General features: G+C 41.5%; 3 protein-coding genes and 1 long non-coding RNA gene across 5 annotated transcripts in view; 3 read left to right on the plus strand and 1 right to left on the minus strand.

The window, feature by feature from the left end:
- Window positions 1–1,678: 1,678 nt before the first annotated feature.
- Window positions 1,679–20,141, minus strand: LOC121649892. Its single transcript, XR_006012178.1, has 3 exons — window positions 20,131–20,141; window positions 8,192–8,199; window positions 1,679–1,801 (listed from the first exon to the last, which is right to left on the minus strand). It is a non-coding gene; the product is annotated as an uncharacterized LOC121649892 (long non-coding RNA).
- Window positions 4,641–5,570, plus strand: LOC121649891 (olfactory receptor 146-like). The gene has a single exon (XM_042001002.1). The coding sequence runs from the start codon at window positions 4,641–4,643 to the stop codon at window positions 5,568–5,570; it is 930 nt and encodes a 309-aa protein (XP_041856936.1).
- On the plus strand, window positions 13,164–14,096 carry LOC121649890 (olfactory receptor 1P1-like). The gene has a single exon (XM_042001001.1). It carries the CDS (start codon window positions 13,164–13,166, stop codon window positions 14,094–14,096), a length of 933 nt encoding a protein of 310 aa, XP_041856935.1.
- Window positions 18,798–26,306, plus strand: part of adarb1b (adenosine deaminase RNA specific B1b) — a 157,432-nt gene continuing 149,923 nt past the window's right edge. For both annotated transcript variants that reach the window (XM_042000999.1, XM_042001000.1), the window contains exon 1: window positions 18,798–18,983. The gene's annotated coding sequence lies outside the window, so the exon portion shown is untranslated. The remainder of the gene's footprint in view (window positions 18,984–26,306) is intronic.

Consider the following 26,306-nt stretch of genomic DNA (forward strand, 5'->3'; position numbering starts at 1 on the left):
GGTTGGGTTCAGGCAGCGGCACTTCATTGCAGCCCTGGCGCTAAGGACTGGCACGTACCCCACCAGGGAGTTCTTTGCCCGTGGGAGGAACAAGGCAGGAGCAGCTTGCAGGCGCTGCGGGGCCAGGTTGGAATCTTGCTCGCATATCTTGGGACAGTGTCCCTTCCTGAAGGGAAGCCGGGTGCTCCGGCATCACAAGATATGCAATCTTCTCGCCATCGAGGCCGAGCGGGCTGGCTGGAGTGTCACCAGGGAGTTCCAGCTGACGACCCCCGAGGGGGAACTCAGAATCCCTGACCTGGTGTGCACAAAGGACAGTGTCGCTCTGGTTCTTGATGTAACCATCTGATACGAGACGAACTGGGAAATGTTGGTGCAAGCGTATACGGAGAAAGTCGTTCACTATGCTCTGTGTGCCAGGCAAATTGGGGTGATAGTTGGAAGGAGTGAGGTCCATGTGCGGGCATTCCCGGTCGGAGCTCGGGGTAAGTGTTTTGCTCCTAACGACCGCATTCTCTCAGAACTGGGATTGTCTGTTGGCCGTAGGACGTTTTTTGCCAGACTGATAAGCCGGAGGGCCCCTCTGTACTCCCTGGATTTGCTGAGGGATTTTCTGTGTGAGTCAGTCTGGTAGGGTTCCCTCACCCGCTGGTTGGTGGTCAGCCAGTAAAAGGGGGAGGGGGGCAGTGGGGCACGTAATGATTACAAGCACTGGGAGTTACATGTAAGACCCCCTGATGCGTATCATGCGTAGCACCACGATGACTCGGACGGACCGCATAATCCGGAAAAGCCTAGGCTCCTAATCTAGCCAAATGCCTCTTCATCTAATTAGTGACGGCCATGAATGGATGAACAAGATTCCCACTGTCCCTACCTCCTATCTAGCGAAACCACACCCAAGGGAACGGGCTTGGCAGAATCAGCGGGGAAAGAAGACCCTGTTGAGCTTGACTCTAGTCTGGCACTGTGAAGAGACATGAGAGGTGTAGAATAAGTGGGAGGCCCCCCGGGCCGCCAGTGAAATACCACTACTCTTATTATTTTTTCACTTACCTGGTGAGACGAGCCCCGAGTGGGCTCTCGCTTCTGGTGTCAAGCGCCCGGCACCTGCCGGGCATGACCCGCTCCGGAGACAGTGGCAGGTGGGGAGTTTGACTGGGGCGGTACACCTGTCAAACGGTAACGCAGGTGTCCTATAGCGAGCTCAGGGAGGACAGAAACCTCCCGTGGAGCAGAAGGGCAAAAGCTCGCTTGATCTTGATTTTCAGTATGAATACAGACCGTGAAAGCTGGGCCTCACAATCCTTCTGACTTTTTGGGTTTTAAGCAGGAGGTGTCAGAAAAGTTACCACAGGGATAACTGGCTCATGGCGGCCAAGCGTTCATAGCGACTTCGCTTTTTGATCCTTCGATGTCGGCTCTTCCTATCATTGTGAAGCAGAATTCACCAAGCGTTGGATTGTTCACCCACTAATAGGGAACGTGAGCTGGGTTCAGACCGTCATGAGACAGGTTAGTTTTACCCTACTGGTGGTGTGTTGTTGCAATAGTAATCCTGCTCAGTACCAGAGGAACCGCAGGTTCAGACATTTGGTGTATTGCTTGGCTGAGGAGCCAATGGTGCAACGCTACTATCTGTGGGATTATGACTGAACGCCTCTAAGTCAGAACCCCCCCTAGACGTAACAATACTGAAGTGCCACGGAGCTTCGGTTGGTCTCGGAAAGCCGGCTCCAGCTGGTGCGGAGAGCCGTTCGTGACGGGGCTGGGGCGCGGCCGGAGGATGGTCGCCCCTCTCCTGATGCGCACCGGTGGGGAGGACGGTGCGTGGCCCAGGTGCTGAGCACTGTCCTCCCCTTGGGGAGAATTTTTCTAAGTCCCCCTGGAGCACCAGGGATACAAAGTCAACGTTTGGAGTGCTAGGGGCACAGAGTCAACATTTGGGGTACCAGGGGCACGAAGACCCTGACCCTGAGGGTATTGTGGGGGAAAGTGGGGTGTGCTTAAGTGTGGGTGAACAGGCTCGGCCGGAGGGCCGGACCGGGGGCTGTGGAGGTCAGGCTGGGGAGGATTGGTGGGGTGAGCCGGGGCCCTGGTGGTCAGGCTGGGGAGGAGTGTGTGAGGGAACTCTGGTGGCCCTCCAGCAGGCTGGGTGTCTGCTGGAGGTCATGCGGGCCTCCAGCTGCAGGCTGGCTGGGAGTAGTAGGACACTGTTGGCCCTCCAGAGGCTGGGTGCCTGCTGGAGGTCATGCGGGCCTCCAGCTGCAGGCTGGCTGGGGGTAGTGAGACTCTGGTGGCCCTCCAGAGGCTGGATGCCTGCTGGAGGTCACGCGGGCCTGCAGCAGCAGGCTGGCTCGGTGGTGGTGTGTGAGGGGGCCCTGGTGGTCCTCCAGAGGCTGGGTGACTGCTGGAGGTCACACGGGCCTCCAGCTGCAGCAGGCTGGCTGGGTGGTGGTGTGTGAGGGGACTCTGGTGGTGCTCCAGTAGGCTGAATGTCTGCTGGAGGTCCCGTGGGCCTCCAGCTGCAGCAGGCTGGCTGGGTGGTGGTGTGTGAGGGGACTCTGGTGGTGCTCCAGTAGGCTGGGTGTCTGCTAGAGGTCAGGCTGGGTGCTTGGTGGGACTCTGGGGGGTTTGAGGGAGTAACTTTGACTCTCTCTTTGACTCTCTTAAGGTACCAATGGCCAGCAGCAGGCAGGCTGGCTGGCTGGGAGTGTGAGAGGGCCCTGGTGGTCCTCCAGCAGGCTGGGTGTCTGCTGGAGGTCATGTGTGCCAGCAGCAGCAGCAGCAGGCTGGCTGGGAGTGTGTGACTGGAGCCCTGGATGTCCTCCAGAGGCTGGATGTCTGCTGGGTGCCTGCTGGAGGTCACGCGGGACTGCAGCAGCAGCAGGCTGGGAGTGGTGGTATGTGAGGGGGCCCTGGTGGTCCTCCAGCAGGCTGGATGTCTGCTGGAGGTCACCCAGGCCTGCAGCAGCAGCAGGCTGGCTGGGTGTGTGTGGTGGGACTCTGGTGGTGCTCCAGTAGGCTGGAAATCTCCACTGCAGCAACCACAGGTGAAAATGCAGCGATTCCAGCCCCCGCAGGAGCACGCTCTTTGTACAAACGGTGACGGGACCCGGTGTGACCACTCGCTGCGTCTTTCAGGAGCTGTCGACGCTTTGCTGAAGAGGGATTCTCCATCATTATGGGTGCCAACAGAAGCAGCCGCCTGTTGAAAGCCACCCTGCCTCATGTCTCCATTCCCGGCTTTCATTGGATCACAACTGGGTGGAGGAGCGATCAGCCCTTCCTCCGACGTGAGTGCCGACAGCGCTTTACTGTACCTGGGATGATACCCAAAGCGCTTTACATCATACATCACATTCACACACACATTCACACACTGATGGTGGAAGCTGCCATGCTCAACGACAACCCATCAGGAGCAATTAGGGGTTCGGTGTCTCGCCCAAGGACATCTTGCCCAAGGTCATGAACTCATCTTGGCCGAGGAGCACCCAAGAGGTACTGCCAGACATCAATACCTCAGGCTCTGGAAATTGCCAAACAAAGATTCCAAGCATTTGCTGCACGACTGAGGATATGCACAAGAAAAATACAGGTCAGGAAAATAAACCGGCTGTTCGCCACTAACCCAGCTAAAGTGTAGTCCCAGTGGCAGGGTAATACCACACACACTAACCCACCAAGGCTGGAAACTGAACAATACTGGAAAAACATGGGAGAAGAATGTATCACATAACAGCGAAGCACAGTGGTTGAAAGACCTAAGAATGGACCACAGCTTCCTCACTGAACAAAGTCCAGTAACCATCATGGTGGCAGACATCCAACAAAGACTCTCAGGTATGAAGAAATGGACAGCACCTGGCCCGGACATGAGCCACATCTACTGGTTAAAGACACTAACTTCACTCCATGAGTAGCACCACAAATAAACAAAATGCTGAGGGATGGGACCCACCCTGAATGGCTGACCAAGGGACAGACAGTTCTGATACTGAAAGATCCCCAAAAGGGAACATTCCCATCCAACCATCTGCCGATAACCTGTCTCTCCACAACATGAAAGCTACTGTCAGGCATCATAGTGGCTAAGATAAGTGAGCATATGAATCAATCCACGAAATGTGGGATATACCAAGGAGACGCTCTGCATTCGCGCATGCTGTTCTTCCTGGCCCTTTTGTTCTTCTCTGGTTTGTTTCTTTCGCTGGTCATATTCCAGCTATTCTGTTCAGCATTGCCCCTCCAATTTCCAATGGTATTGCTCCGTCTTTTACATCAAGCAACAGAAAGCTAAGGTACCTACAAATGGACCAAATTTGAACATGACAGCAAATCAAAAATTGATCAGTTTAAATTCTTCATGTTCTTCAGGCTTTATTTCTTTATTTTCCACAAGGCACTATCACAATGTCTTTTAATATACTGAAAAAAAATCCTCAGCGATTTTCCACAGCAGAGACCTTCCAGCCAATCCCTGTGCTGCATCTGTTGAAATAACATTGATTGGCTGGGTCCAAATCTCAGCTGAAGTATAGCTGTAATCTCAGTCAGACAGGAGAGCACAGACTAACAGCGTCTGTTTCCTTCAACAGGTTTCCCTTCAAAGGAAAGACACAAGATTCTTAACAACAATGAATAATGTCTCTGAAATTTCAGTGTTTTTTCTTTCAGGTTTGAATGAAACAAGACACCACAGATTAGCTCTCTTCTTCCTCAGTTTGCTGTGTTACTGCATAATTATCCTGGTAAATGTGTCTCTTATTCTGATCATCATCTTGGACAACAGTCTCCATGAACCAATGTACATTATGTTGTGTGCTTTTTGCATGAATGGACTTTATGGAACAGCAGGTTTCTATCCCAAATTTCTGTGGGATCTGCTCTCTCCTGTTCATATTATCTCTTACTCTGGATGCCTCTTTCAGGCTCTGGTGATTTACTCTTTTGCTGGTAGTGATCTGTCAATCCTTGCAGTCATGGCATATGACAGGTATCTGGCTATTTGTCGCCCTCTGGAGTACAACTCTGTCATGTCAAAGCAAAAGGCTGTTAAGTTACTGTGTTTCTCTTGGTTAATATCTTTCTGCATTGTAGGAACAAATATTTTTCTGACGTTTAGACTGAAACTGTGCAGCCCATTTCTTTCCAGACTCTTCTGTGTGAACTGGAGTATTGTGGCACTTGCCTGTTTTCCAGCTGAAACTGCTGTTAACAACATAGTTGCATTTATTACAATCATCATTTATGTGTTTTATGCTTTATTTATAATTTGGTCTTACATGTATCTCATTAAAACATGTGTTAATTCTTTAGAAAAGAGGGCAAAGTTCATGCAAACATGTGTACCACATTTAGTCTCTTTACTTACTTTTGCAGTGACAGTACTTTTTGATCTTATGACTATACGATTTAGTTCCACAGCTTTACCTCAATTCTTTCAAAATTTTGTTGCAATAGAATTTCTTGTCATACCTCCTATCTTGAATCCTTTCATTTATGGTTTCAAGCTGACCAAAATTCGAATAAAACTATTAGGTGTGGTCACCTGTAAAATTAAATAACACCTCTTTAGTCTCATTGTAAAGCATATGTAAATATCCAGGACAAAAATCTAACAGAAACTTATTGTCTCATTAAATTTCTGTGATTTTCCTTTTGAATTTTGTATTTCTTTCATTGTAATGCCAACCTCAATTTCCCTTTTGCTTATCAATCAAAATAGTTCTAACTTTCTTTTTAAAATCAGATTATTTTCACTAAATTAGTTTCCACTTAAGATATAACAGAAAAAATAAAGATGAATCCATGAAAGTTTTCAATATTTATTTATTTTAGATAATAGGAGACTCCAGAATGTAGACTAATTTTGAGCTGCACAAAACCAAAATTTGGGTAAAATTTGCATAAATCTTTCAAAATAAAGATGTGTTTTGGGAGAGAAGAAAGAGTTAGGCGAAGAGAGGAACAGAGAGTGTGGGAAAGAAACTCCAAATATATTTTTAACCACAAACTAATAGTTTAATTGTCTAAAGTTTCTCCATCATCTCCTTATTCTGACAGCAAACCTATTAGGTTGGTTTAGAAAATTTTAATGTGACATTATTCTGTAGCTACTTTATCTAATCAAATTTATCCAAGATCTAAGAGACACTTTATGGCTAATTATTATGATCATTAAAATGATAATTAATCATCAGTGTTTAATCCTTCTTCAATTATCTTTTGAAACCTTCAGATTGTTCTTAATTATGAGCCTTTTACTGATTCACTAAACAAGTCATTCAGTTAAAGGGTTAAGACTTTTCATGTCTCTTCAAACATTTATATGAAGATTGTTAAAAGTGATCCATTCTTACAATTCTATGCATTTTATGTGAAATAGTTTTATGGAATTATATCATTCATGGTAATATGATAAGAAATATGAAGTGGATGGACTCAGCAGAAAGTGAAGCCATTTCCAGACCAAAATCCTAATGTTTAGAGCTGTCTACATTGACCCCCTGGTGTCGATGGATGCACTGCTCACAAGAAAGAAAAAAGCCTCTTAAAACCCTAACACCTCCTTTCCTATTGGTGGAGTTCAGTTCAGCTCTTGAACAGCTAAAAGATAAAAAACTGCTCCTCGGGCTCATAGTGCTTTGTCTTAACATACAATGATGAAAAATACAAAAATAGTGTTAACCATAAGGTGTGTCCCAATTCAGGGTCTGCACACTTCGAAGTGCGGATTCGTCGGCCACATACGTCATCGCGGTGCGCGAAGTACTGTCCCAATTCACAGAATTTGAAGGACCCTCTGAATCCACCCTTCGAATCCGCACTTCGTTTGGCCTCAAACGAAGGGTGCTGGTGATGCATCCTTCGCGGCCTCTTTTCTCCCACAATTCGTTGCGCACAGGACGGTGGCGAATCAGCAACCTCAGAAGAGTTGTATTAAGTTTAAATAAAGTTTTATTTTAAAAAAAGTTTGTTTTTTTAACTACACTTTAGTATAAACGTTACAAAACCAAGTACATTTAAAGCATGTTTGTTAAATGGTGACATTAAAATTCGGTAATATTTGATGTTCAGTTACTTTTAAGGGGTTAATGAAGTGTGTACCGGCTGGAAAACAACAGAGCCTCAAACCGTTTTTTTTTTTTTTGTTTTTTGTTTTTTACTGTCGGTGTTGCCGCTCCGTGTTCAGCGTCTACTGACGTTTCCTACGAGTAATTTAAGATGTTTACTGTAAGTGATTCAACGTCCTGTGTTGTTGCTATGGGAAATTCTTGTAGACTAGTAGGCTGTCCCATTTCACGAACGTTAAGCAGACTTCGAAGTGTGTAGACTACGGAGGACACTCTGTAGCCTACGTAGTCTGCGCACTTCGAAGTGTGCAGACCTGAATTGGGACACAGCTCATATGTGACGGCCCAGTCCTCTTGTGGCTTCCTGTGCAGCAGTGATAAAAGTCCTACAGCAGCATCATCAAAAGTAAACAACATTTAATACAAATATATCATTGGCTATTTGTTTTACAGGTTTTTCTTCACTTTTTTTCAGAATCAGAAGTCCCCAACCCTGGTCCTCAAGGCTCACTATCTCGCATGTCTTAAATGTCTCCCTGCTGCAACGCACCTGATTCAAATGAATGAATCATTAATTCATTCATTTCTTTAGCAGACTTGTGCAGAGCTTGTCAGAAAACCATTTAATTTGTGTGGAAAAGAGTGGGTGTTTTTAAACACCTTCATTCTCCACGGGGTGACGTCCATGGGTTGTTATAATAATGTTGTCTTTATTCTCTTATCCATCCATAGAGCCAGCTGGCTTATCTTTTCCATCTGGCCTCTAGACATCTCCATTTCTCACTGTCATAATGGAGAAATGACAGATGTATTGTGCTTGTCATGCCACACATGTGTTAATTGCGTTAAAAATATTAATGCAACCATTAATTGGTTACTGCCATTAGGGAAGTTAGTCAGCTGTCAGAACTCCAGAAGAATACAACCACAAAAGGAGCACCCAAGATATACAGCCAGACATCAATACCTCAGGCTCTGGAAACTGCCAAACAAAGATTCCAAGCGTTTGCTGCACGACTGAGGAGATGTACAAGAAAAATACAGGTCAGAAAAATAAACTGGCTGTTCGCCACTAACCCAGCTAAAGTGTAGTCCCAGTGGCAGGCTAATACCACACACACTAACCCACCAAATCTGGAAACTGAACAATACTGGAAAAACATGGGAGAAGAATGTATCACATAACAGCGAAGCACAGTGGTTGAAAGACCTAAGAATGGACCACAGCTTCCTCACTGAACAAAGTCCAGTAACCATCATGGTGGCAGACATCCAACAAAGACTCTCAGGTATGCAGAAATGGACAGCACCTGGCCCGGACATGAGCCACATCTACTGGTTAAAGACACTAACTTCACTCCATGAGTGCTTAGCACCACAAATAAACTAAATGCTGAGGGATGGGACCCACCCTGAATGGCTGACCAAGGGACAGACAGTTCTGATACTGAAAGATCCCCAGAAGGGAACATTCCCATCCAACCATCTGCCGATAACCTGTCTCTCTGTTACGACCCGCCTTTCAGGGGTATGAGGAAGGGTGTAACAAAGAATAAAAACGTTGAGGACAGATGGTTATTTACCATCTGTCCTCAACGTTTTTAAGGACATTAATATCGACACACTCTGTTCAAAAGTTGACAGCATCTCTCTCCCGGACAATCTTCATAACACACTACTTGAGCATTACAACAAAAGCCTGATCACCATTCTAAACTCTCTTGCCCCCCTCAAAACCAAGACTGTCTCCTTCACATCCTCCCCTTGTACACTCCTAAACTCCAGTCTTTAAAAGCCAAAGGACGTCAACTGGAACGGCTATACACAAAACCTGGACTTACCATTCACAAGGAACTGTACATTACTCACATAACTCTCTATAAGGACGTCATTTCAAAAAGGAAATCTGTTTATTACTCTGGTCTCATCTCATCAAATGAAGGAAATTCTAAAACCCTTTTCTCTCTACTGCACAACATTTTTCAACCCCCCGCTCTCTGCCGCCTCATCTCTACTCCACTGACACTTGCAATTCTCTGTTGTTATTCTTCACCCAGAAAATCTCCAACATCCACCAACACCTCTGCTCCGACTCTATGTCTCCTCACACACCTGACCCCGTCATGCAGACTGTACCTTTTTCTCATTTTCAACTCCCTGATCCATCTGAGATTACCGGTCTCATCCTAAAAACAAAGCTCTCTACATGCCACCTTGATCCCATTCCCACACTTCTTGTTAAATCCTCACTCCCCTCACTGCTCCCCCTCATAACTGCCATTATTCACTCCTCACTTTCTACTGGTGTTATTCCATCTTCCTTCTAAAGTGCTTCAATCACTCCCATTCTGAAAAAACCTGGGTCAGATCCCAATGACTTCAATAACCTCCGTCCTATCTACAATCTGCCCTTTCTGTCTAAGATCCTGGAAAAAACAGTCGCTTCTCAACTTCATTCCCGTTTATCCAATAATAATGTGTATGAGCCTTTTCAATCTGGTTTTTGCCCCCGTCACAGCACCGAAACAGCCCTTATTAAAATTACCAATGACCTTCTCCTCGCAGCTGACTCTGGTTTTCTCTCCATTCTCATCCTCCTTGACTTAAGTGCTGCTTTTGACACCATATCCCATTGCATCCTCCTCAGTAGACTCTCCTCACTCGGTGTCACTTCCACTCCCCTTCTCTGGTTCCAGTCTTATCTCAATGGCTGCACTCAGTTCATCAAACTCAAATCTTTCACTTCTGACCCCTCCCCAGTCTCCACTGGTGTGCCCCAAGGTTCTGTCCTGGGGCCTCTTCTATTCATCATCTACCTCCTTCTCCTTGGTCTCATCTTCCGTAAATTTAAAATCTGTTTCCACTGTTACGTGGATGACACCCAGCTCTACCTGTCCTGTAAACCAAATTCCACGCTCCCACCCACCTCCCTCTCTGCCTGTCTCCTGGAAATAAAATCCTGGTTCACCACCAACTTCCTAAAACTGAACAGTAATAAAACTGAAATTCTCCTCATTGGCACCAAATTCACCCTTTCGAAAGTTAACAGTTTCTCCCTCACCATCAACAGCGCCTCAGTTTCCCCCTCCGCTCAGGTCAAGAGTCTGAGTGTCATCCTCGACAGCACTTTATCATTCACCTCACATATCAATAACATCACCCACTCAGCTTATTTCCATCTGCGCAATATCAACCGTCTTCGCCCCTCCCTCACCCCCCACACCACCTCTATCCTTGTGCACAGCCTTGTCACCTCCCGCCTGGATTACTGCAACTCTCTCCTCTTTGGCCTCCCACAAAAATCCCTTCAGAAACTCCAAATGGTTCAGGATTCTGCTGCCCGCATCATCACATGAACTCCTTCCTTTCATCACATCACTCCCATCCTGCAAGAACTCCACTGGCTTCCCATTAAGTACAAGATAGTATACAAGATCCTCCTCTATACATACAAATCCATACATAAACTCTCACCCCCTTACCTCTCAGATCTTCTCCACATAGTCACCCCTTCCAGATGTCTTCTCTCCTCCTCTTCTATCCATCTCTCTGTTCCTCCTGCCCGCCTCAGCACCATGGGGAGCAGAGCGACAGCTCTGGAACGCACTTCCTCCTGACCTGCGCAATACCGACTCTCTCCTAACCTTCATTTCCAAACTCAAAACTCATCTTTTCAGAACAGCATACTGTCTGTAACCTTATTTTCAATCACTTCCTCGCCACTCTACCTTTTATGTTCAGGTTTTTTAACTGTGTTGTTTATGTTTGATTTTCCTGAACTGTTAATGTTTTCTTATTTGTTTTGTACAGTGTCCTTCGGTGCCCTAAAAGGCGCTTTAAATAAAATGTATTATTATTATTAAGATAAGTGAGCATATGAATCAATCCATGAAATGTGGGATATACCAATGAGATGCTCTGTCCCCCCTGCTGTTCTGCATTCACTCATGCTGTTCTTCCTGGTCCTTTTCTTCTTCTCTGGTTTGTTTCTTTCGCTGGTCATATTTCAGCTATTTTGCTCAGCATTGCCCCTGCAATTTCCAATGGTATTGCTCCGTCTTTTGCGTCAAGCAACGGATAGCTATGGTACCTGAAAATTACAAATTACATGCATAACCGACACAGAAGACGGACAAAACTGTCCATCTGTGTACCCATCTTCTGTGTCGATCACAAATGGGCCTTAAAGGATTAGTAAAGAAATTTTGTTTGAGATGGGGGCCTCCACAGCGGCACAAGTTTTGTGCCGTCTAACTCAGATGGTGTGTTATCACCGTGGGGATAGTCCCTGGAGGCCGTTAAGCTTTGAGCAACAGAAGGAATTTTTGATGGTGCACATGGAGCTAGAGAAATAAAAGGAGTTAGTGTTGGAATTGAGCCAGCATATTGAAATGGAGAAAGCTTTGGCATTAGAAAGGATGAGGCTCCACAGAGAAATGACCAGCCTGAATCTGGAAAATATTAAGCGGGATTTGCTTAGAGATGGTAAATTAGTGGTTGATGTGTTTCAAAAAGAAGAGCATGATAAAGATAGTGTCTCTTTTGAAATATTAAATGATTTGTGTCTGGTTCTCAAATTTTAAGAAGAACAATGTAAAAACTTTTTTTTTTTTTTACTCTATTTGAATGCATTGCTGACACACAGGGCCAAACTAATCCTGACCACACGGTGTTATTGCAGTATGTATTGGTGGGCCACACACTGGAGTTTGTCTCTTTGTTGAGTTTAACTGACTACTTATTATACTAAAGTCAAAGCTGCGACAGCCGAGATCTCTCACGGGCACCTGTGAGTTTTGTTTTTGTTTTTTTAAATATGCATTTCGTGTTGCAGGCCTTGGTGCTAATGGCAAATTGGAGACAGAGTCAAAGCTGCACTGCAGGTGTTGGACAGATAAAACCTGAGGCCACATCTTCTGTTTATTGTAGGTTTTGCCTTCTTAACATACAGCACGAGTCAAAACTTTTGACTGGAAGTGTATATGCTTTGTTTTACCTCTCTCAAACATCAGTCTTTCCTGTCCAAAATGTACATATTATTGTCCTCAGAGTAGTGTCCCCTATCCTGAAAGATGGAACTTTTGCACATTTGTAGTGCCATGCCCCCTATGGACAGCTAATTTGACATCGATCTTGCATCCTACCTGTACGATGACCGCACTCCAGCCAGTAAAAGACGGCCTTATCTTGACTCTTGTCTTATCTGTTGCACTGTCCCTTTCTCTCTTTCTTTTCTTCTCTTTCTCCAATAGTGTCTTCTTGCATTTCTTTGCTGAATTACTCACAATGCATGTTCAAAATGACCTGTGTGTTTATATCTGCTTGCTATCATGTGATGTTACTGTGCTATAAAATGAGTTTTAAGGTTGAAAAGTTATGTAATGTGTCTCTAAAACTTAAAATCTTTATATAAAAAAAGACTGTAAAAATAATTTTTTACCCGTAGACTTTCCTTAGTATTTCCATGAAATGAACAAAAAGTGTCATTATTTTCATCAGATCTGTGCTTGTTTTCCCATGTGGAGAAACCAGCTCAGGTGAGCCCTGCAGCAGTCCGTCCACAGATGCTCTTAATGGCCAAGACGCTGGTAGACAGGGATCGAAAGCCAGAATTATTCCCTCCTGTGACCTGTGGTTTTTCTGTATATTCAGAGCCAGTGAACAACGGACAAAAAAAACTGTGTTCAAGTGCAATAAAATAATTGTCTGCGTTAATTACTTAAAATTTTAATGCAATAATTACACGTTACATGTCAAGTCCATATAATAAATTTACACACGTAAAATTTGAACATGATAGAGAATAAAAAACTATATCTTCATGTTCTTCAGGCTTTATTTCTTTATTTTCCACAAGGCATTATTACAGTACAATGTCTTGCAACATACTGAAGAATAAATCCTCAGTGATTTTCCACAGCAGAGACCTTCCAGCCAATCCCTGTGCTGCATCAGTTAACATAATGTTGATTGGCTGGATGCAAATCTCAGCTGAAGTATAGCTGTAATCTCAGTCAGACAGGAGAGTACAGATGCTGTTAGACAGCAGGTTTCTCTTCAAAGAAAGGCACAAGATTTTTAACAATGATGAATAACATCTCTGTAACTGCAGTGTTTTTTCTTTCAGGTTTGAATGAAACAAGACACCACAGATCAGCTCTCTTCTTCCTCAGTTTGTTGTGTTACTGCATAATTATCCTGGTAAATTTGTCTCTTATTCTGATCATCATTTATGTTAACAGCCTCCATGAACCAATGTACATTATGTTGTGTGCTTTTTGCATGAATGGACTTTATGGAACAGCAGGTTTCTATCCCAAATTTCTGTGGGATCTGCTCTCTCCTGTTCATATTATCTCTTACTCTGGATGTCTCTTTCAGGCTCAGGTGATTTACTCTTTTGCCAGCAATGATCTGTCAATCCTTGCAGTCATGGCATATGACAGGTATCTGGCTATTTGTCGCCCTCTGGAGTACAACTCTGTCATGTCAAATCAAAAGGCTGTTAAGTTACTGTGTTTCTCTTGGTTAATATCTTTCTGCATTGTAGGAATAAATATTTTTCTGACGTTTAGACTGAAGCTGTGCAGCCCATTTCTTTCCAGACTCTTCTGTGTGAACTGGAGTATTGTGGCACTTGCCTGTTTTCCAGCTGAAACTGCTGTTAACAACATAGTTGCATTTATTTCAATGATCATTTATGTGTTTCATGCTTTATTTATAATTTGGTCTTACATGCATCTCATTAAAACATGTGCTAGTTCTTTAGAAAAGAGGGCAAAGTTCATGCAAACATGTGTACCACATTTAGTCTCTTTACTTACTTTTATAGTGACAATGCTTTTTGATGTTTTGAGTATGCGGTTTATTTCTTCAGATTTACTTAAAACCTTTCAAAATTTTGTGGCAATAGAATTTCTTGTCATACCTCCCATAATGAATCCTCTCATGTATGGTTTCAAATTGACCAAAATTCGGATGAAAATCATTAGTTTGGCCACCTGTAAAACTAAGTAACACTCAATGTTATTGAAATGTATATTTAAACCTGTGGGACCTGAATTTAACAGTTATTGTCTCATTGTGTCTTTTTTTTTTCTTCTACTTGTTTTTCCACTGCCAAACTAAATGCAACCTTCACTTGCTCTTGCTTTTTAAGATAGTTGTAACATTTTAAATATTTTGTGTATTTTGTGACTTAGACAGATTTTAGGAAATCCTTGTATTTCCTCTAAATATTTTTCCACTTAGTATATTTCAGATCATGACTTGTCTGAGATTGTAGTGCATTTATAAACAGAATGCATATGAATATGAAACATTGCATTTTTCATAATTATTTTTTTAGATAATTAAAGATGTCTGAAAGCTTGCTTTTGTGTTGAGTTAAAACCAGAAGAAATAACAAAAATAGCCAAGTCATACATTTTGACAAGAGAGAGATTTTGACAAGCTCTGAAAATTGAGTGCACCATTTTGAGAGGAAAAAAGTTGTTTAAATAATTCTTATGCAATAACTCAAAGCATATAAGATCAAATGACTTAAAGTTTCTCCATCATCTCCTTAATCTGGCAGCAGACCTTTTAATGTTGTTTAGATATGAATGTGATATTCAGGGCGGGCATGTTAATGTGTTATTGCCTTAATATATTGATTAAATAATACCAACAATCATTTTATTGCTCAGTGTTTTTCAAAGTTTATTGCTCACTGACTGTAAATACACATACAGACAAACCACAGGTTTGTTGGTTTGTGGAGGGGTGCTACTAGCTTGGGATGGCCATCATCTCACGTCTTAGCCATTAAAATCCATTGTTAAGGCCTGTTCCCCTGAAAATACAGCATAGAAACCTCTATCTATGAAGCATATACAGTAGAGGTGTTTATGCTTTAAATAGACATGTACTTGCTGAAATGTCATTCTTGATGTACTGTGCACTTGGTTCAGTTCAATCTGTTTTCAAGAGTGAATATCTCATAACTTTGGTTTTCTTCCATATGATTGTCTAAAAACAACATGGATGGTTCACTTCTAGGCTCTTTGCATGTAAAATTAATTATGACTATTTTGTTTGTATCATGTATGTTTTATAAAAACGCATACTATCTACTGGCCTCCCGGGTCAATTTAACCCGACCACATTTAAGAATGGAATGGGTCCCACTGTTGTGCTTTTTCAGCACACACACAAGGATCCCTCATCCCACACAATATGTGGTAAAGAGTTGGAAAGAAATTGTCTAAAAATATGTCACATGGAATATGATTTAACATGATTTATATACAGTGGAGCCAAACCAGTCAGTTTGTCCCAGGAGGAAAACTTTAAAAACACTAAAACTAAAACACTAAACTTTGACATATACCTGTCAGCATTTGTCCCGATCACAACTATAGTAAAAAAAAAAAAAATCAGTTTTTAGTTTCTTAGTTTCTTAAGGTCACCATAACGGATATTAATGAGGTGAGAATATACTGAATAAGGCAGTGGTGGGCAAGTTAAGTCCTAGAGAACCCAGTCCTGCAGGTTTTAGATGTTTCCCTGCTCCAACACACCTGACTCAAATTAAATGGATCTGACAACTTATCAACTTCTACTCAGTAACTCATTCATTGGAATCAGATGTCTATAAACACAGAAACATCTAAAACCGCTAGACCTTAACTTGCATACCCCTGGAACAGGGTGAAATTTTGCCTTAAAGTTATCCTACCACAAAAAAGACAAAAAAAGAGGTTTTTCTTTTAAAAGAAAAAATTAAATCCTGGGTGGGAAAGCATATTTATATTTTTGTTTCATAAACAGAAATAAACCATTACACAATTTCCAAATTGTGCTCAAAAAAAAAAAGGAAAAAAGAAAAGATAACGAGCACACAGATATGCTAGTATTTTTCATTTGAGCCAAGTTAGATGTCCGGTAAGTTTTTTCTGCTCCATGCACTTTGAATTGACTGCACATCCAAAACTGTGTTGAACTTTTTGATATGTTATCATGCTTTGATAATCATGAATCATAAACACACAGCACATGATATTTTCTTACATTATGTTGTATTTGCCTTAAGAAAATAAAACAATCATTTTATGTGTTTGAGGTCACCACATGTATCCAGAGATACTGAGCAGTTGGATTGACAGTTTATGTTTAGCCAACATTTTACTCCATCTATGAGCACTAACTGCTCTTTAACAGAATTTGTATACAAATTAACTTCTTGTTGCACTTGAAGATATTTCATCTTTCATTCTGACTTTCACATATGTAGATTTAGTTAAGTATTGACCAACAAGTTAAAGTTATCTTTTGTTAGTGAGTTTGGTTGAATTTTATTCTGTACTGTCGCCTCTCTTTAGTCTACAGCAGTTAACTTCGGTCCTCAAGGCCCACTGTCCTGCAGACTTTTGATGTTTCCCTGCTGCAACACACTTGACTCAGTTAATGGCTCAGTAGCAGACTTGTGCAGAGCTTGATAGAGAATCATTTAATTTTTTTAATCTGGTGTGTTGTAGCAGGCAAACATCTAATACTTGCAGGATAGTTTAGGTTTGGGGAACACAGTATTACAGCCTTCCACAGTAACAAACTAATAGGAACTAATAGGGAAATGGAACTTTCTAGTACTCTGCTGAATTGATTGAAGTCTTTCATGAGAGGCTGGGAGTACTTTCTTACAATTGATAATTATGAATCTGCACGTTAAAAAACACATGTGAGGTTCCTCAAGGCTCCATTTTCTGACCATGATTGTTCAATATCTGCATGCTTCCCTGAACCCAGATTATGGAGTTTTGCAACATCTGTTACCTCACTTATGCTGATGACACACAACTCTACATTACAGTGTTGCCATCTGATTATAGTACCTTATAGTCATTAAATGAGTATGTCTAACAAATCAGTAAGTGGATGAGCCAGAATAAAAAAAAAAAAAAATATGCAAGGTCAGAGGCAGTGGCAGTTTGACTCTATGAAGTCCAAACCAATTATGTGATTAAAATAACTATTTCACTAAATATTACAGTATAAGCAACACTGCTGGAGTTAGCTTTCAATTTGTAATTAGAAACTGTATTTTGATTAATCTACATGCTGTACAGAACACATGTAGAACTGTGTAGTCCAGCTTCTAAATGTTGTAGTTTTTAACAGTTTTTAACATAAACGGAAACTAAATTCAGCCCTGTTACGGGTACTCTGCTTATACCGTAATGTTCTGTTAAACAAGTAATTTTTAATAATGCCTAAGATCTATGTCCTGTTTACTGACCAATCAGCAAGGAGCTGTCCCCAAGACACGCCTTAAAAGACTACCAATCCCTCTCACCCTACCTGTTCAGTCTCTACACTTCAGACTTCAGGCACAACTCGGATCATTGCCACCAACAAAAGTTCTCAGATGATACGGATGTTATTGGATGTGTGTCAGATGGGAGCGACCAAAATACAGGGGGGGTGATCAGTGACTTTATCAGCTGGTGTAAGACCAATGCTGTGCAAATCAACGCCAGCAAGACAAAGAAGATGGTCATAGACTTCCGGAGGAAGTCACCCCCTACCACACCAGTGAATATCCAGGGAAAAGACATTGAGGCAGTGGACTCTTACAAGTACTTGGGTGTTCACTTCAACAATAAACTGGACTGGACCACAAACAGACGCCCTGTATAAGATGGGCCAGAGTCAACTCCATCTGCTGAGGAGACTGAGGTACTTCTGAGTCTGCAGGACATTTTATGATTCTGTTGATTCCGCCCTCTTCTGTGCAGTGGCCTGCTGGGGGAGTGGTTGCACCCACAGAGACAGGAGCAGGATTGACAAACTGATACAAAGATCATGCTCTGTACTGGGATGTCCTCTGGAGCCTGTGGTAGTGGGCGAGAGGAGGATGTTAGCAAAGCTGACATCCATCATGGACAACCCCCATTACCCTCTGCACCAGTCCATGGGTATGCTGAGCAGCTCCTTCAGTCAAAGACTAAAACATCCTCGCTGCAGGAAGGAGCGTTTCTGTAGATCATTCATCCCAACAGAAGTTAGACTCTATAACGCATCATGTTATGAGTCACTCGGACACTTCAGCTCCACTATTGTATCGCCACTTCATGGACATGCAATGTACTTCGTATGTGTGTAGACATGTACATATGTATGTATGTGTATACATGTGTGTGTATGAATATATATGTATGTGTATAGATATGTGTATGTGTGTATATATGTATGTCCATATATAGACAGATATTACCTATTTGCATATTTCCATAACCCTTACTCCATAATGCACATTGTGTATGTTTGTACATAGAACACCAGTTACTATGATATAGTTTTTTATTTTATTGTATTGTATTTCATGTTATATTTTCTCAATCTCACAACGATGAAATGTGTGTGTTACTACATCTCAACTACAGAAAATACAGAGTAAGAAAGGCAGATTAATAGTCTTCTCTTCTCTTCTCTTCTCTTCTCTTCTCTTCTCTTCTCTTCTCTTCTCTTCTCTTCTCTTCCAACCCGACAACAAGATGTTGGATCCATTTAATTTTAACCAGGTGTGTTGGAGCATCTAAAACCTGAAGGCCACTGGCCCTCGAGGACCAGAGTAGAATAGCCCTGCTGTATGTTTTGTATGAGGAAGGGATAACGACGCTCGTGCCGGCTCCGCACCACGTGGGGGCGGTAGTGCGTCATCTCCACCGCCACCACCAACAAAACGTAAGGCAGAAGAAGGGGGCCGACAGCAGGCTGTGAACACTGCAGTGCATGCGACCGTACAACCGCTCTCTGCCCGTGTTCGCCTTTCTTCAACACCAGCGACGACACGGAGGAAAACAGATTGTCTGTGAACTGAAGCGGCGGAGAATATTCAATCAGAGCCGGCAATCCCGACTTTCCGTGAGTAGCCTTTTCCTCTGTTATTTTTGGGCTGCAGTGGATGAAACATGCTAGTGTGATTTGGGTTCCGGTTGTGTTTATATAATATTAGGCTGGTAATCCTGGGGAGCGGACGTCAGGACTAACAGGTCAAAAATAACGTTAACTGTAAACATAAATGTTTACTTCTAATTTATTTAAGCACGCTTAGAAAAAAACAAAACAAAAACCTGCTTGTGTGCAGTGCCGCTGCAGGATTTGTGGTTGTTATTATTACCTCAGCCTCCCCCCTCCTACCCTCTCTTGTCAGCGGTGAAGGTCCACTCAGGAGACCGCATCGCGCTCCGTTAACAGCGATACCGTGACATTAAAGCTGTGCTAGCTGCCGCAGTGTGCGCTGTGATGTTACGCAGGTATGCGCTCAAAACGGCTCCTTTCGTTGCGCGCGCGTTTGTTTTGCTCGACGGCGAGGAGAGACAGAAACATGCAGTGTACACACAGGACAGTGCAGTGGGAAAGTGCCTATTTTGTAGACTTCTGTCCTGGAGTGGCAGAGCCTGCCTGAGGGTTTAAAAACGAGGTTATCAAAAAGTCACCATCATTCAGTTCCAGCGTTTTTTAATTAAGTGATATATAGCATCAGTAAAAGCTGTCATTCAGTTTGTTCATGTAATAAATCCACTCATGGTGCAATGTGGGAAAATTAATATCTTCTGCCAGTATGAGGGAAAAAACATCCAGTTACTTTCCAGTGAAATCCACCATACGTCTCTTTCTCAAGTGTACACCTTAATCTTTATTTTCTCACCTTCCAGAGACTGAGCCCAGCTTTCCTCCTGAAATGATATGAGTAACATGATTTTCCAATCTTATTAGAACCAAATGGATGATAAAAACAATTGTGGGTATATTTTATACTACTATGAACCATTATCAGATTAAAAATCAATGATGACTGTAACAGGTTGAGGGAAACACAAGTGCGTGCATATTTTTATTGTCTGAAGCAAGATGGCATGAGGAAAAGAGCTGAGTCTTTAAATTTCAAGATTAAATTAGATCCTGATTCTTTAAGTCACAATTCAGTTAAAATCAAATCTCATTTTCAAATCAATTTATAATGAATCTCTACTTAGTGGAAAAGTTACTGATTTAAGTTTCTATTTACTGCTGTGTGCAATGTAAGCAAATAAAAGTGTATATAGAGGTTATGGAGTTACTTTAGTTAAAAGATGTAATAGCAAAAAAGTTTAAATAGATGATTGCATTACAAATGGTGCTATATTAACATAATGAAGAAGATATTTATTCTTATAAACGAGTAAATCCATTGTGAAATCAAGGCAGAGGATCAGTGTTAAATATCTGTTTAAGTACAAGAGCTACCACATTTATATTTCTGCAGAAAATGTTAACACTCAGGTGATTCTCCCATCTGATAAACATATGCACCGTCAAGACAAAAGTGACTGACTTTCATGGTGCAAACCTTTGTTAAATGAGTCAAATCTGGTTCCTCTGTTGCCCAAAAGTCTCTTAATACGGACTGGTTGGATTTCCTGGTCAATTTCTTGCTCGATATTGATTACCAACTTAGAGAGTTAGTTAAAAAAATACTTTATACACAGGAAAAGACATTACATTTTTCTATTTTCCATTTCCTTACCATTATTATTATTATTATTATTATTATTATTATTAATAATAATTTTTTTTTCTTTTATTAATATTATTGTTTAAACTTAATATTAGGTCCTTACTCCATTCATCTTAGTTATTTTACCCATCTCTATTTACACTTTTTTTCCTTTTTTCTTTTATTAAAAGATATCATAGCAGCTTTTTTTTTTTTAAAAAAAAAAAGAAAAACTTCATTTACCTTTTTTTTGTAGATTTTTGTAAAAACTCCCATCTTCTCTACTTGTGTAAGTGTACACTAAATGAAATTAATGAAAATGTAAAATGAAAATACTCTATATACTAACAGCCTAGCATTAGTAGCAGTAATAATTAATAATTTATGAAAAACATAAATAAGTCGTCAATATGTTTTAAAGGTTATTATGCCTGTGCCGTAGAAATAAAGCCACTTTAGTTACTTTTAAAGGAGAGTGCCTTTGAGTTTTTGTAACATCAGAGTGAAAGTCTGTAAAGATGCAAAAGAAATATTGGAAAACAGACTTTCTGAATTAGTGAATTAACCATTACAATCCCCATTTCTCTGTAAACTCAGTGGTGGATTGTAAGATGTGTCTTGAACGCCTCACATTAGGAAAGAAATGGGATTGCTTCACACAACGACAATGCTGGAGAAGCAGATTGCGGAACGTGTGGGCGAAGTTGCTCATTTGGAGAGTTCAAGTGAGTAATTGAGGTTTTAGCAGAATCTAGTTGCCATAGTCAGCTAAAACAGAGCCGATCAGAGCCCAGTTAAAGGGCTGACTACACAAGGCCTCACTCTGTGTTTCACAAAACTGCTGCTCCTCTTGCTGAGGTGACAAGTTAAAAGAGAGAAAACGGCTTAGATCATTCGCGGAGGGGGTGTGTGCCAAACTCTGCGTAAGTGCGTCTGTATGTGGACAAAGTTCATTCAGTTTTGCTGCATGCAGCTGAGATGCTGCACCGGCTCTGTAAGAGGGTCTGTTCAGCAGCACCAGCAGAAGAAGAAGAAGGAGGAAGAGAGGGATTAGTAAAGTGTTGGTCTCCATTTGCGCTGCTGTATTTCAAACCCAGAGGCTACAGAGAGGGTGTTGGTCACCCTCACACAGCCTTCTTCCATTGATCCATATGTTCCCTGCCCCGTGGTCATTGTTGTGTAAACCCTGACGAATGCTCCATTGCTCGTCATGGGGATGAGGTACTGTAAAAAGCTTTTCCTCAGGATTTGCGGGCTCTCTGCTGCCGATGAATATATACACTTGAAGAAAACCACAGGGGCTCAGTGTCAGTTGTTAGTAAGTAAAGCTGCTGAATGCTGCTGTTCCTCATCCTGATGAATTAAACGTAGCTTAAGATATGATTTAGGGGTTTAAGTGACTACCACACATTTCTAATTTTTTTTTAGGATCTAGTAAACACCTGCCAAGCTCCGCATTTAGACAAATTTTCCCTTTCCGAGAGAAGATCACCTGCTAAGCTGGCTAGCAGTTGTTATGCAAGCAAACTATTTGAATGCATAAGTGGGATGACATGAAACTGCTCCTGCTTGCTGCTCTCTTGATGCCTTTCTGAATATTTTTGCCTTTCCCTGAAGAAAATTGTTAGAAAATATCTACTCCTGTGGCAAGATGGCTCTGACAAGTAATCTGACTTCCCTTCATGTGAGAGGGATTCGCCAAAGTCTCTTTAACAGTGGCAGAGAGGAAAAGAAGCTGCCTGTCTGCAGGGAGATAAATGCTTCTGATGATAACGGAGCTCTAATTACAAAAGGGGGATGTTAAAAGCATTGTGAACCCCTTCTATTCATCCTCCATCCTGTTCACTTTTCCTGGAAAACATCCTATTTCTTCGGTTTTAATTAGTCATTGATCTAAGTGAACAGCAGTTACTGTGTCATGGTGTTGTGTCAACCAGCCGGTGCTGTGTGATCACGTACCATCACAACCATCACAACCATCACATCTCTCTTCTTTTTGGTGTTGCTCTCATCTCCTGTTTAGCCGTGCGAGCAGAGGCTTCATTTAGATTCGTCATGAAAAAACAAAAACCTGTGTTTTCTGTTTCATTTGCTGTTGCATTGTTTCAGTAAGCTTCTACAGTGTCACAAGATTTATTTCCATCCAGCGTTGCATTCATTTTTCACCAAGAATTTGTACTGATGATGGGAGTGTCTGACCACTACACAAAGACTTCTCCCAAAGATTCTTAACGGGGCTCAGGTCTGGACTCCATGGTGGTCTCCTGCTCCCTGAACCGCTCATTCACAGTCTGAGCCTGATGAATCCTGACATTTTTATCTTGGAATATGCATGTGCTTTAAGGGGAAGGAAAAAAAAATCCATTAATGGAATAACATGGTCATTTAGTATTTTCAGGTAGTCAGCTCACCTCATTTTTTGGGCACATAATGTTGCTGAACCTAGACATGACCAACTGCAGCAACCCCAGATCATAGACTGCCCCCACAGGCTTGTACAGTAGTCACTAGGCATGATGCTCCCATCACTCTGGAACAGGGTAAATCTGGACTCATCAGACCACATGACCTTCTTCCATTGCTCCAGAGTCCAGTCTTTATGCTCCTTAGCAAATTGAAGCCTTTTTCTCTGGTTATCCCCACTGATTAGCTGTTCAGTCCCAATCCCTTGAGTTCCCTTCACATTGTGTGTGTGGACATGTTCTTACTTTCACTATTAAATGTAACCCTGAGTTCTACAGTTTTTTTTTTTTCTTTCTTTGATTTGATTTAACCAAATCACATCCAGATCACATCAGATTTTTTTTTTACCAACACATTTCTTCCTGGAAGATGATGTTTCACCAATGCACTTCCAGTTTTTAATAATGCGTTGGACAGTTCTTAACCTAATTTTAATATTTTCTGCATCCTTACATGTTTTCTCTGCTTGATGCATGCCAGTGATTTGACCCGTCTGAAACAGACTAACATCTTCTCCTCTAGGGATGGGCCGGTACCATTAAAAGCATCAAAAACTTTCCGGTTCCACCAAAAGTATGGGGATCGTATTAGCGAGTATTTCTGTCTAAACCCAACCACCAGTGCCACACACAGACACAAGAAGTTATGCAATCTTGCGTGGGGATTGTTTTGAGTTGGTAAGCAACTATTCGTGAGTCACAGTTGTGCTAACAACAAAGTTTAAAAAGAGGCACAAATGCTGCCAATTTTACCACCAGCAACTTTATAAAGCTTTTGCGGCAGCAGGGCTACCACCATAATGTGTATATTGGCAGAAAGCTGCGCTTCTCAGCTTCCACAATCAGTTGGAATTACGCTGATACCGTAAATGGTTGAAGAGTTACGGTATTTCTTTCGAGGCTGCAGCTTTAAAGTTTTACAGGTATCGGCAGATACTTAAACCCCACAGAAAAAATGGGACAGAAAACATAGTATCGTAACATCCCAAGTTTCCACAACCACGGGATGTGTCTTCCCACAAAATAAACGATGTCACAGCAAATACATGCTACAGTAAAAGCTGAAGTTGGTCTAACAAAATGTGAGTGTGTGACTCTGGATTATTATTATTATTATTATTATTAATCTCAAGGTAAATCAGGATTAACTGTAGTTACTTACAAGTATATTTTTCAGGACTCGGGCTGAGTAATAATTCATTAACCGAGATTCGCTTGATGCACTTGAGTAATAAACAAATTGAAACACAATAAAGCCTCCAGTAATTACTTCAGTTGTTTTCTCTCATTTGTCCTATGAAATGTACCTTTGCGGTGTAATTGTTTTACTGAATAAGTGCAGAGTAAATGACTTTCTGCTACAGCTGGAACATCAAGGTGAGGCGGGTTGTTTTTCCCAGCTGTTCATGCTGAACACCAGTCATGTTCACGAATGATTGGTAACCTGACTCTACGTTGACAGGTATCATGCCTGGATGGACCCACATTATCTCTCCGTGTTTTCTCCCACATACGCTTCACACACACACCACTATGCACCATCTCTTATATCTGATGTGGCAATGCTGCTGTATTTTTCTGATCGTATTTCTTCTCTAGTATGTTTTGACCTGTATCTGCTTGAATAGTTTCATTTGTCCCAACACGACCAAACCGACATCATCTCCTGTAACCCCCTCTCCCCTCCACCTCCACCTCCAGCTGTGGTTTCTTCTACATTTCAGTGGTTTAGTCCAGCTCAGTAAAACTGGATACCTGTAATAACTGGATTATAAGACCAAAGCACCACCAGACTTCACCCGTATTTTGACTGCTGTGCAGGTACCTTTGTTACCGGTCAGACGTAAAAAAAAAAAAAAAAAAAATCAATGGACTATTTCATACACTGTTTTAAGACTATAGTGTGTGTGTGTGTGTGTTTTTTAAAGAAACTCATTTAGATATGTTTTTTGTGTGTGTATAAAAGAAATAGAATAAAAGTTTAACCATTAGAATCTTGTGCAATTTCACATTATGGCTGCAGCTAAAGATTATATATAAATTGACAAATTTATGTATTTTTATTTCTTTTATCATACATCAATATTTATTGGTTTTATTAATCTATTTTCTCATCTATTTGATTTGATCTTTAATTATTTTAACAATAAAAAAATAACAATTAAATTATTATTTTTTACCTAACATAATATAAAATTATAACATAAAATTTGTTTGACATCAGTAGTACAAAGATGTATTTTAGTGTGATTGTAGTGTTATTATTAGTAATATTACCAGTGTTTTTTTTTTACTGCCTTATCTTTTCAAACCTCCACACTAATGGAGGTAATAATTGCAAGTAACAATTAAATCAAGTTCATTTTTATGTCGCTGTAATAACCTAAAGTCTAATTATAATGTGATAACACAAACACCTTATGAAGACAAACAGCTTTTATTTATAGGCAAAGACAAGCTGAACATGAGTGAGGATTACATCTGTTTTCCATGTGAGCTTTGTAAGTAAATGCATGAAGAAACTGAGTAAAGGACTATTTTTCCACATCTTTGCAAATGTCATCCTTTGTTTAGTTGTACAAGTTTGTGTTGCAGTATTTTGAGATGTTTTCTTTTCCTGGTAATTCATACTGCTTAATAAACATTTCTTTAAATGCTAGTTTTTACCAAATATTACTGTCAGTGTGTGACAGCTGCAGCGTTTGGTGGTGCGGTCGACACAAAGATGATTTTTGTGCCTGGTTGGAGTTTGTCTTTGCATAATTCACGGATTCTACATATGTGTGATTATTAGGTGCTTAAAGCACCACTATGCAGCTCCACCCTCTTGTATAGAAGTATTTTTATTTATTCCAAATAAATCAAGCCAATACAAGCCAAATGTTGGAAATGGAAGTCTGCAGACTGTGTGATGGCAGTAGTATTGTAGCTTGCAGTGTTACCAACTTTAATGTGTCCAGCAGGAAACATCAACAATAAACGAATATTTGTAAAAAGCTTTGGTCCTGCTTAGCTTGGAAATCTGAATACCTTCCGTGTAGCCTGCAGTCAATGTCAACTTCACATTTTTACCGGAAAATATCGAGGCCACAGACGACCTCGCTGTTTCACATTTCATTGCAGCTGTCAGAAATCCTGTCATTTCCCATCTGGTTCAAATTAGAACTGAAATTGATTTTAGGTACGTTTATTACATGACAGGAGAGCGAAATCAATGAGTCAGTCTGTCTACCAAACCTGTACCAC

This window comes from Melanotaenia boesemani, chromosome 12 (genome assembly GCF_017639745.1).
Source record: "Melanotaenia boesemani isolate fMelBoe1 chromosome 12, fMelBoe1.pri, whole genome shotgun sequence".
Classification (NCBI taxonomy): Eukaryota; Metazoa; Chordata; class Actinopteri; order Atheriniformes; family Melanotaeniidae; genus Melanotaenia; species Melanotaenia boesemani.

Excerpts from the sequence above, each read along its gene's own strand:
- LOC121649891 (XM_042001002.1), top strand. The coding sequence starts at position 4,641 with ATGAATAATGTCTCTGAAATTTCAGTGTTTTTTCTTTCAGGTTTGAAT.
- LOC121649890 (XM_042001001.1), top strand. The coding sequence starts at position 13,164 with ATGATGAATAACATCTCTGTAACTGCAGTGTTTTTTCTTTCAGGTTTG.